The sequence below is a fragment of the Cebus imitator genome, unplaced genomic scaffold, assembly GCF_001604975.1.
Source record: "Cebus imitator isolate Cc_AM_T3 unplaced genomic scaffold, Cebus_imitator-1.0 Scaffold318, whole genome shotgun sequence".
In the NCBI taxonomy this organism is placed as follows: domain Eukaryota; kingdom Metazoa; phylum Chordata; class Mammalia; order Primates; family Cebidae; genus Cebus; species Cebus imitator.
The window spans coordinates 822,918-834,908 of NW_016107633.1; the positions used below are offsets into that span (position 1 = coordinate 822,918).

An 11,991-nucleotide genomic window follows, 5' to 3' on the forward strand; every position below is an offset into this window, starting at 1 on the left:
ATTTTTAGTAGAGACGGGGTTTCACCATGTTGACCAGGATGGTCTCGATCTCTTGACCTCGTGATCCACCCACCTCGGCCTCCCAAAGTGCTGGGATTACAGGCTTGAGCCACTGCGCCCGGCAGGTTCAGTTTTAAAAAGCTAAGCCTCTGTTATGAGCTGAACTGTGTCACGTCCACCAATATCCAAAGGTTGAAACCCTAATCCTCAGTATCTCAGAATGTGATGGTATTTGGAGATAGGACTTTTTAAAGGAATTATTAAATTTAAATGGGGCAAGTAGAGTGGGCTGTAGTCCCAGCTGACTGATGTCCTTCCTTAGAGGAAGAGGAAGGCCAGGCACGGTGGCTCACATCTATAATCTTAGCACTCTGGGAGGCCAAGGCAGGAGGATTGATTGCTGAAGCCCAGGAGTTGCAGTGAGGCATGTGATTGCACCACTGTACCCCAGCCGGCTGGGTAACAAAGCAACAAAAAAAAGTGTTAGACTTTGTCTCAAAACACACACATACAGGGCACCTGGTGTGGTGGCTCACGCCTATAATCCCAGCCCTTTGGGAGGCTGAGGCTAGCAGATCACCAGGTCAGGGGTTCAAGACCAGCCTGACCACAAAACCCTGGCTCTACTAAAAATACAAAAATTAGCTGGACGTGGTGCTGCGTGCCTGTAATTCCAGCTACTCGGGAGGCGGAGGCAGGAGAATTGCTTGAACCCAGGATGCGAAGGTTGTGGTGAGCCAAGAACACGTCATTGCACTCTGGCCTGGGCAACAGAGTGAGACTCCATCTCAAAAAAACCAGAAAAAACAAAAATGAGCTGGACATGGTGGCTCATGCCTATAATCCCAGCTACTTGGGACGCTTAGGCAGGAGAACTGCTTGAACTGGGGAAGTGGAGGTTACAGTGAGCCAAGATCGCACCATTGCACTCCAGCCTGTGTGACAGAGAGATTCTGTCTTTAAAAAAAAAAAAAAACAGACAGGGCCTCACTATGTCGCACAGGCTGGAGTACATATCCCAGGCTTGAGCAGTCTTCCCACCTCAGCTTCCAGAGCAGCTGGAACTACCGGTGCATGCCACAAATGCCCAACTTTTTTTTTTAAGCAGAGGTCTTATTCTGTTGCCCAGGCTGGAGTGCAGTGGTACGATCTTGGCTCACTTCAACCTCCGGCTCCTGATTTCAAGCGATTCTCCTGCCTTAGCCTTCAGAGTAACTGGGATTACAGGCACCCACTACCATGCTTGGCTAGTTTTTGTATTTTTAGTAGAGACAGGGTTTCACCACGTTGGCCAGGCTGGTCTCGAACTTCTGACCTCAAGTGATCCACCCACCTCGGCCCACCAAAGTGCTGGGATTACAGCCACAACTCCCGGCCTAATTTTTGTATTTTTACAAAAGATGGAGTTTGGCCATGTTGGCCAGGCTGGTCTCAAACTCCTGGACTCAAGTGATCCTCCCGCCTTGGCCTGTCAAAGTGCTAGGATTAGAGGTGTGAGCCACTGTACCCAGCCCAATTTTCTATATAATCTCAATTTTCAATCTCATAACTTTTTTTTTTGGCTTTTTAACATTTCTTTCATTGCTTATAAGGAAAATGCTTAGAAAGGCTTTCTTTACACTGACATCCAGAAAATACTAACAGTTTCTTATAGTTCTTTTCTAGATCTATTGCTTGCTTTACCTTTTTAATCTATCTGGAATGCCCGTGGAGAATATTTCTTACCCAGATTTCCATCTCCAAGCCCTTTCACACATCACCACTGACTGCAAACCTCTTGGAACCATCACGTTCAAAAGGAAAACCAGTTAATGTGGGTTCTCATCTTGGTGAATTAGCATCACCCGTGAAGTCTTGTATTGGCCTAACAATGCTGCTACTCCTCACCTGGGATCCAAGTTCTGACTTTGCGAATCTCAAATCTGTCCCCTGCCTCCACCTTAGTTAAAAATCCCTCAATTCCCTCCTCCCTAACTAGCTCCCTGCTACTCTCGTTTAAACCCTGGTGGCAATATTGCCCCTTCCTCTGGAGGGTAGGGGTCAAGGGAGGGGAGGAAGACACATACCCTGCACGTATGACAAGAAAGACTTCAACTTCAGCACTGCTGCTAATCCCTCAGCACCTCAACTTCCAGTGAAACCAAGTTACGGGCCACTCTCAAAGCAGTGTAGGTTGTTTCACAAGTTCACACTTCCGTAGACAGATGTTCATTTTGTCTAAATGCTCCCTTTGCCTAGAAGATCCTTACTATTTCTTGAAAAACTGACCCAAGAGTCTGCCCTCTCCTATGACTCCCCCTCCCTTTCACAAAGCTAAATATAATTTTCTTAGATTCATACTGTGTACAAATCTTTTTACAGTTTTCCTTGGACTATACTGAATCCACCTGTTGACAATCTCGACTCCCCTTCCAGGCTGCAAGGTACTTCTAGCCAAGGTCTGTTGTCTTACTCATCCCTGACTTATGAATACCCAAGTCTATGCCTGTCATACAGGACTCCATACATATTTTGATAAGTGCCATCTTACCCTCCATGGAACATTTACTCCACAGAGAAGGGTCACTCTGAAGCCACTGAATTTCCTGACCAGTTTCCATTTTTAATCTAGAGTTTGAAAGAGCTGGCTACAATTAAGGGACAACATATGATCACAAACTTATTTTAAAAAGTCAGCTGGCTAGAATGAGGCTTGAATATTCAAGTAGACTCCTAAAATAGAGCACCACACAGCCAAAACATGGCTTCCAATTACACATGACCTAATATCCCAAAGAGTTTCTCAACAAGCAACTACAACCAAAAACAACGCTGACACTAAACCTGAATTTTAAGAAGGCTTAACATCTGAATCCCCATCAGGATCTCCCAAAGTACGAATAAATGACCAATGGACCAATAGGTACGAATTAAGGCAATATACAGGGAAAACACAGGCCCTCAACCCTTTGAAAATAATAGTACACTGGCAAAAACTGGGACATGGAAAAATCAACTAGAACAGCAAACCAAGAAATGAACTACAAAAGTGACCAAGGAGGTATGGGACCAACAAATATAGTCTGAAGGAGGAATAACTACAATGCAATTTTCACTATGAAAGCTTCAACAGAATCAGAGGTATTGTACCTTGTATAGCAAATGCATTAACAAAAGGGATGACGTGCTTGAACTTTTGAAAGGAAAGATCAGAAAGTCAAAACCGGGCACTGAATTTTAGTAATTTTTCTGCTGTGTAGTAGGAAGAGGCTACCAAGGCTTCCCCTCTCTTGGAGAAAACCGCCAAATACTTTTAGAACCCTCCCCACTGTGATTTGACAGAACAATCTTCTCATCACAAAGTTAGCTCCCAGGATCCAAGACACCGGCAAGGAGGTTCCTTGAAAGTGGACAAAGAGCACTGTAGTCACTGTAAATGTCTGACACGGAGCTCCAAAACATGGAAATGTGATGACCCCCACAGCAATGTCACCTTGAAAGAGCACCTCTATGACCAAACACTACTGCTCTCTGTAATACTGAGTATCATATACAGTAAATGGATCCACTAATGTGGACTCTTCCTTTAATCAGTCTCCTCAATGAGGGGAGTGAATGAATGCAATGTAAGATACCTTCTGTCTCTCCCTCTTCGGAAGATATTAGGATTGTTCCTTTCCCATCTTCAATTTGGACATCTGGTGCTACCATTGCAAACTTTTCTTTCACTATCTACAAAAAACAAAACAAAACAAAACAAAAAAAGGATTCAAAATATTAATATAGGTAAACATTGTAAGAAATCCTAGACCTCTTTTCTAAGAAGGCTCTTACATTCCCCTTCTATTTATTGGAAAGCAGCCAAGTCACCCTTCAAGGTCCCTTAGAGCAAGCAGAAAAGCCATGGGGATTCACTTGAGTTCCATCCCCATATCTGACCACTGATGCAGATCAGATCCAACTTCATCCCAACAGGGGACTGGGAACTCCCTGGCTGGGTTTTGCTACTTTGTCTTTCTTTGTAGATTAGGTAGTGAGCTACACACACTTGACATATTTCATTTCAGTCTCTGTGCCAACCCTGTAATGGCAGGTGTTTGACAGACGGAATCATTTCTCATTAACCTGACTCTCAGATAAGCGTCTCCTTCCATGCATTTAGAGAGTGCTAATGATAATATTCTGTTAAATCCTATCAGCTCCTAAAAAAGAAGGGAGAAAAAAAAGAAAGGAATTCTCTAAAGGTCTAAGTATCCTACAAATAGAGGAATTACCTTTAAGCTCAAGCATCAGGAGATAACGAAGATAACTATTTCCTAGAAAAGAAACTGGGGCAACCACCCTCTGCTGTACCTGCCACTTCCTTGACCAAAACATAAGTTCAAATCGATCCAACCTGCGTAATGAATTTTCGGAAGAAAAGGCCATTCCCTGTCAAGCAGCACTGCTACGTGAGAAGGGCCGCTTCCTCCTCTCTCAAGAGGCATGTAAATATGTACCATTATGATGGTCACAATCAGAGAACAACAGGAAGTGATCCCAAAGTGGAAAGTGACACTTTGGGTCTTTAAAAAAAGAAAGAAAATCTCCCCTAATAAACAAATCTGGCCAATTTAAGAGGAACTTAAGGACCAGACCATGTCCTAAACCCCCATTTCTTCCCTTATTTCAGCTCCACAGGTAAATCCAGGCATGCGAATGTCCCATGACCGCAAGGACTAACTTACCACACCAGAATCCGGTCATATTAGATAAATGTGTATCATCACCAAGTCTCAACTCAGACTTCAGAAATAACAAAAGTCCCCTAATTTGCTGGAGTCGGACCTACTCCATTCTGGGTTGTGGGGCACCTACTCTGGAATCACAGACAGAAAAGCCTGCAGGAATCCTTGAAATAACCCAGGAAATCACAGCAACACATCTGTGCAGTTGGACCTTTTCAGGATCATTAGCTAGTGTTGGCTTGTTATCACAGTAATACTGTAAAAGGAAAAACAGAACCAGCCCTTGCACTGACCTTGTCTTGTAAGGTGAGAACAGTCACTTTATGGACATTCAGCCGCACAGTCACCTCTGGCTTGCTAGCACATACGTAACAATTGGGGTTAGGAGGATCCAGTGCACAAGGGACAAGAAGCTTCTTTCTTGGATTTGGTTGTTTATTCAAAAAAATCTTTGGAGGAGAAAAACAGAAGAAATCAGAAATGTGTGCTATAATTTTATACACCATACAATCTAAAATCTCATTTACCAGATATCCAATAAAAAATGACTTAAATATTCCCTTTCAGATGGCAAAAAGGGTGAGGAAAATCATGGCCTTTTTTAGGAGGCTGGTTTTTCAACTTTTCTTTTCTAATCAGCTAAAGCCTAGGCTTGCTGAAAAGACATCTCCTTATATTATATAAGACTCTGCGTTCTTCTGCAACCCAATTTAGCAAGAGTAAGGGCATAAGCATGCTCATCTGTGTTGCCATCGCTGTATCAGCTGCTGGTGTCCCTCCCTGCAGCTATTCTTATCAACCAAGCAATCTCCCGACAAGACCAAAACATTCATTTCTCCAGTTAGCAATAATGCCTTTCACAGATGTCTAGAACCAATGTCACTGCCTTTCCAAATTCTCTGATTATAGTAACATTTATATAATTAGGAAAAAAATATTATATTTCTGGCAGTATATGCACCTAATTACCATTTCTCTAGTACTGAACAAAAAATAATTAAGAACCAAGGCAAATATGAAAATTACAATGAAATTAAGAAAAGCCCCAAGCTCCTGCTACTACTAAAGTTTGGAAAACACTAGTAAGATCCAACACAAACAACGTCAGAAGACAGAAAGTTGAGACAAACTTTTATCTTATGACTACAATGTAGTGTTGATTCTGCTATGAGGAATGAATTCTAAAGGAGTACTCTATGGACTCTCCCAAGCATACAGAACTAAATCCCTCAAGAGATAGTAAAGCCCTCCTCTGTATGATAGGTTCTCCCTAGAATGAATACTGTTATATAGAAGGACTAGAAGCAAACTGCCCTGGCCAAGCAGGCTACAGAGGCAGAAAGATTTGTTTGATTTTTGGGCTTTACCAGGAAAGTAAGTGTGCTAAGGGAAATCAATAGTAATAAAAGCAATTGCTACCACTATGAATACCTGCGCTAACATTAACCCATGCTGGTATTCATTTACAAATGTAAACAAAAGAAACCCAGATATATTACTATTAATAGTCCAAGAGTGGCATGGAGCTGAGCAGGCAAAGAAACCAGAAGGATGTGATGGGAAATCACAGACATTTTAATAAATTCAGTAATTAGTCATTGGTGAGCTCAAAGGGATACCACAGCCATACATTTAGGTTGTTACAAAAAAGAGATATTGGCCAGGCACGGTGGCTCAAGCCTGTAATCCCAGCACTTTGGGAGGCCGAGGCGGGTGGATCACGAGGTCAAGAGATCGAGACCATCCTGGTCAACATGGTGAAACCCCGTCTCTACTAAAAATACAAAAAATTAGCTGGGCATGGTGGCGCGTGCCTGTAATCCCAGTGACTCAGGAGGCTGAGGCAGGAGAATTGCCTGAATCCAGGAGGTGGAGGTTGCGGTGAGCCGAGATCGCGCCATTGCACTCCAGCCTGGGTAACAAGAGCGAAACTGTCTCAAAAAAAAAAAAGAGAGAGATTGGCCAAGCACAGTGGCTCACGCCTATAATCCCAGCACTTTGGGAGGCTGAGGCGGCTGGTCAGGAGTTCAAGACCAGCCTGACCAATATGGTGACACCCCATCTCTACTAAAAATACAAAAATTTGCTGGGCGTGGTGGCACATGCCTGTAATCTCAGCTATTCAGGAGGCTGAGGCAGGAGAATTGCTTGAAGCCAGGAGGTAGAGGTTGCACTGGGCCCAGATCAGGCCATTGCACTCCAGTGTAGGCAACAGGGAAAGACTCCATCTCAAAAAAAAAAAAAAAAAAACAAATAAATATAAAATTTAAAAAAAAAGTATTGGCCAGGCACAGTGGCTCACACTTGTAATCCCAGCACTTTGGGAGGCCAAGGCAGGAGGACTGCCTGAGCCCAGGAGTTGAACACCAACTGGACAACCATAGCAAGACCCAGTCTCTTAAAAAAAAAAGAAAAGAAAGAAAAAGAAAGGAGTGCACCAATGACACTGAAAAATAAGAATACCATTGCAAACTAGATATTTTTAGAAATACCTGAGGGTTAATGGGTCATTGTATTTCAACAATAAAAAGGAGAATCTGAACAACAGTAAAAATATTGGCTAACACTTCTTAGGAAGCTTTCTTGAGTCGGTAAGAAAGCGAAGAAACATCTACAGACACTGCAGTGAAGGAAGGAAACCAAAGAGAACATCCAAGTGGTGTTAGTCTTAAGATATACACCTACCCCACCCACCACTAAGGTAACAACTGTTAAAATAGGAGACCCTTACACACAGCAAGGACCTGAAAGGAGAAAGAGAAAAATACTTTCCCACAGAAATAACAAGAAAAATTATCTTGACCTTGGTGCTTAGTGGAGGGGGAGGAGTATCTTCCCATATAATTCATTACAATAACAGGGCTCGTGCAGGTTTATGGTCTGAATACATATGTATCGAAAATCCTAAGCTAAGAATTTAGGAAGTGGTCCTGTATTGGCAGTGTCCCAAGAAGCCAAATATAATAAACACAAATGCTCTTTGAAGAACTACATCTACAATGGGTCCCCAAAGAATTATCAGACACAATACTAATACATATTAATTCTGTTTTTTTTTTAAATCATAAGCCATACAAGCAAAGCACTATGAGAGATAGCAGAAATGACAGTAGACTCTCCCATAAAGATTTCAGACATTATCAAAAAAATATAAAATAACTTTAAAACTGAAAAGAATGACAACATGAGAATGACTGAACAGGGTACTATAAAATGACCAAGCAAACTTTAAAAAACACATACCACTCTCAGAATTGAAAAACAATTGGAATATCTTCTTAGTATAAGGACCACGCAATGAATTCTTCCAAGAATTCAAAAAATTGGAAATGTCAGAAGAAAAAGCAACTTCTTAACTTTTCCTTTTTGCTGCAATTTCCAGGAAGCTTGAACATACACTCACTCGGAAACTAGAACAATTACTTTTCCATTGCTTTAAACCAATTTTATAGTTTTCATTTTAAAAATTATCTGTTTAATGTGCTCTTTATGAATTACTTTTTAAAGGAGGTTAAATAAAAATGCAAACAGAAATACTCACTGTTCTGCACTGGTCTATTTTTCCTGATAAAATCTTCAATCCTTCCAATACTATCAACCCAGCAATCACTGCATTAGTAGTAGCAATAGCAGGAATAATGTTTCCTGCCATTGCTGGAAAAAAAAAAGATGAATATGTTTCGCTGTTTAAAAAAACAACTTCAAGGTTTTAGTGATAGAATTTTAGTACAAACAACTTACATTTGATATCAAATCTACTCTTCATATTCATACTGAAAATATGCATCCTGAGGTTTGCAGCAGAGGTGACAAAATCCATTGCAGATGGGTCATCCTGCCAATAATTGAAAAAATTTAACAAGTTTCTTCACAAACATAGTATTTTGAAGCATTACTTTCAGAACAATACTTCCATGTGTTTTGTAACACTGTAGACTTTCAACTAGAACAAGAAGCTGTTGAGGGAGAGACTAGTCAGCTAGGATCTCACAGTAGTATAGAGGTGGGCTAAGTACAGGCAGGGTCTCATCATCAGCTCCTCTGATCCAGTAATGTAGTCTGACAAGAACACCAAGAACCACCAGCTTCTAGGAACTCACTCCAGCCTAAATAAAGGCACTGGAGACTGAGTGTATACACCGGAACCTCAATCTACTGACAACAGCAACCCTTTCATGGGTCCATTCATCAGTAATGAGAAGGTTGTTGAACAAATATAGAATCAAGGCAAAAAGACGGGCTGTTTAAGAAAACTGTTTCAGGCTGGGCATGGTGGCTCACACCTGTAATCTCAAGCGAATTAGTAGGTTGAGGCAAGTAGACTGCCTGAGTGAGCTCAGGAGTTTGTGACCAGCCTAGGCAACATGGCAAAACACCGCCTCCACCAAATACAAAAAATTAGCCAGACATGGTGGTACAAACCTAAGGTCCCAGTTACTCTAGAGCCTGAGGTGGTGGGATCGCCTGAACTCAGGAAGTGGAGGCTGCAACGAGCCAAGAACATGCCACTGCACTCCAGCCTAGGTGGCAGAGTGAGACCCTGTCTCAATTTAAAAAAAAAAAAAAAAAAAAAGATGTTTCATTAACACTTCAGAAAAATCTGGATGACTCTTTACAGCTCAACTTTGCCAAACTCTCTTCATATGCACCACTCTCATATGTGCTGTTTCTTCAGATAAGGTAATACAATCCAAGTTTTTCCTGTTACAATTTGCATTTTTTCCTGAGACTATATCCTGGTCTCTAGATTTTAGCAAGGCTTCCTGCTTTGAACTAAGATAGTACCCTGGTCTAAAATTCAGAGGCACCACAGAATAGAACAAAATGTACAGATAGCATGTAGGTTATTATTATTATTTTTGAGATGGAGTCTCACTCTGTCACCCAGGCTGGTGTGCAGTGGGGCAATCTTGGCTCACTACAACCTCTGCCTCCCGGGTTCCAGTGATTCTCCTGCCTCAGCCTCCTGAGTAGCTGGGACTACAGGCGCCCACCACCATGCCCGGCTAACTTTTTTGTATTTAGTAGAGACAGGGTTTTACCATATTGCACAGGCTGGTCTTGAACTCCTGACCCTGTGATCTGCCTGCCTCGACCTCCCAAAATGCTGGGATTACAGGCATAAGCCACTGCACCAGGCCACATGTAGGCTCTTTATGTACTTATTGGTTGGCTATGAAACCTCAGGCAAGTCAACTTCCCAGAGTCAAAATCCCTTAATCTATTAAATAGGGGAAATTATATCCATATCTCTTAAGGTGTGGTGAGGACTAAGTAAGAATACTGAATACTCAACACGGCATCTTCCCTAGGCAGCTGTCTTATCAATCCATTACATGTGGACTTTACTCAAGAGGATAACAATTCCCATTCCAAGGGTTCTTTATTTAGCCTCTGTGCACTAATGAAAACTTCCCAAATCACTAGCATAACAATAACAATGAAAATATGAAAAGTTACCCTTTATATCACAAAACCCAAGAGACTAATGTTTATAAGAATTCCAAGAATCTAAATATACTAGCTTCATTTTAAAATATTTAGATGTCTGATTCAACCAAAGTTTCAAAATCTGGCACATAAATTTTTCTTAGGTTTCTAAAACTGGCCTTTATCCCTTACTTTAAAACCCATGACTAATCTTTACCACCATAGGAACATACAAATTTTATGAAATGAAACACTTTTAGCCATAGAAAATACTGATTACAATTAAGTAAGATTAGTTTGTAATATCAAATCTCAAAATATGCCGTAACTGCAGAGTACTATTAAATTTGATTTTAACTTCTAAGAATAATTACATCTCATTTTTGTATTAGAGCTCTGTCTTTCGGACCTTTGAAATATTTGTAACTATTTGAATTCAAAGACAATCTCACTACATTCAAGGGCAAATCAGTCCAATGAGATGTTTTCTCCAAATGATTTTGACTTCTATGAATACATCTACATTACACAAGAAACATTTCACTTTAATATATTCACATTATTTTTCTAATCAACATAATTATCAACCCTGAACACATCACTAGAATACCAAGTTTTATATTGCTTGAATCCTGCACAGAAAATTCAGCTCTATACCGCAATTAGAGCTGAAAATATCTAAGGCAAATTCAACATATTTCCCCAAATCTAGTATTCAAAAAATGACACCTCAAGAACTAAAACACACATTTGATATGTAAGTACTTGCCACACATTGTCAAAACGAACCTTATCCCATATGAGCTCAGCTCCATCCCCCTTTTCTGCTAAATGAACTCTCAAAGTCTCAATGCTCTTTGAAAATAGACGTGCATAGCTCTTTACATCTAGAACCTGCTGGTCTTTCAGGCCTAACTGGGGTTCATTCTGTTGATCTGGTGCATTCGTTTCCTCTCCTAAAGAAAAAACATATTAGGAATTTCACTAATAAACATCATTCCTCTGCTGTGCACTATTTAACAAGTTCAATATCCGCCAATAAGAAATCAAATATGAAATAAATTCCATTAAAATAATTAACACAACAATACATATACCTGTACAAGAAAACTGTTAAAGTTGAGACAGGAAAGGTATAAGACCACATCAGAACCTCACAGGATTACTGGGAGATATAATGTAGATAAGATGATAAATAAGCATTATGCCCACCACCTAGTGAGCACTCAGTAAGCGGATGCTATTAGAGTCATAATTAAATGTTTGATTACTACCCCATATTGTTGAGAACTACTTCAAAAATATATCCCAAGTCTCCCAGGATCTTTTCAGTTTCGATGGATGCTATATTGCTGTGCATAAATTAATCCTAATACAGTTCAGATAAAAGAGAGACAAGAAGTATTGAAGGGGAGAAAGCACCTACTACAACAGTTTTCTTTCCTACATTTAAATTTTTACAATGTGCTGGGCACAGTGGCACACACTACCAGCTATTCAAGAAGCTGAGGCAAGAGGATCACTTAAGCCCTGGAGCCCAGGGATGCCATGTGCTATGACAGCTTGTGAACAGTCACTGCACTCTAATCTGGGCAATACAGCAAGACCGTGCCTCAAAAAGCTTTTCATTGGGCCAGGCGTGGTGGCTCAAGCCTGTAATCCCAGCACTTTGGGAGGCCGAGGTGGGTGGATCACGAAGTCAAGAGATCGAGACCATCCTGGTCAACATGGTGAAACGCCGTCTCTACCAAAAATACAAAAAATTAGCTGGGCATGGTGGCGCGTGCCTGTAATCCCAGCTACTCAGGAGGCTGAGGCAGGAGAATTGCCTGAACCCAGGAGGCGGAGGTTGCGG

The 11,991-nt window shown here is 41.1% G+C and overlaps 1 protein-coding gene across 1 annotated transcript in view; it reads right to left on the reverse strand.

Annotated features, from left to right (window-relative positions):
* UBA2 (ubiquitin like modifier activating enzyme 2) overlaps positions 1 to 11,991 on the reverse strand; it is a 41,804-nt gene that overhangs the window by 6,826 nt on the left and 22,987 nt on the right. The window contains exons 11-16 of the mRNA XM_037729825.1: positions 10,926 to 11,094; positions 8,448 to 8,541; positions 8,248 to 8,360; positions 5,000 to 5,155; positions 3,534 to 3,711; positions 1,888 to 2,067 (exon numbers count right to left, since the gene is read on the reverse strand). Coding sequence (XP_037585753.1) covers positions 1,888 to 2,067; positions 3,534 to 3,711; positions 5,000 to 5,155; positions 8,248 to 8,360; positions 8,448 to 8,541; positions 10,926 to 11,094 — 890 coding nt within the window. The remainder of the gene's footprint in view (positions 1 to 1,887; positions 2,068 to 3,533; positions 3,712 to 4,999; positions 5,156 to 8,247; positions 8,361 to 8,447; positions 8,542 to 10,925; positions 11,095 to 11,991) is intronic.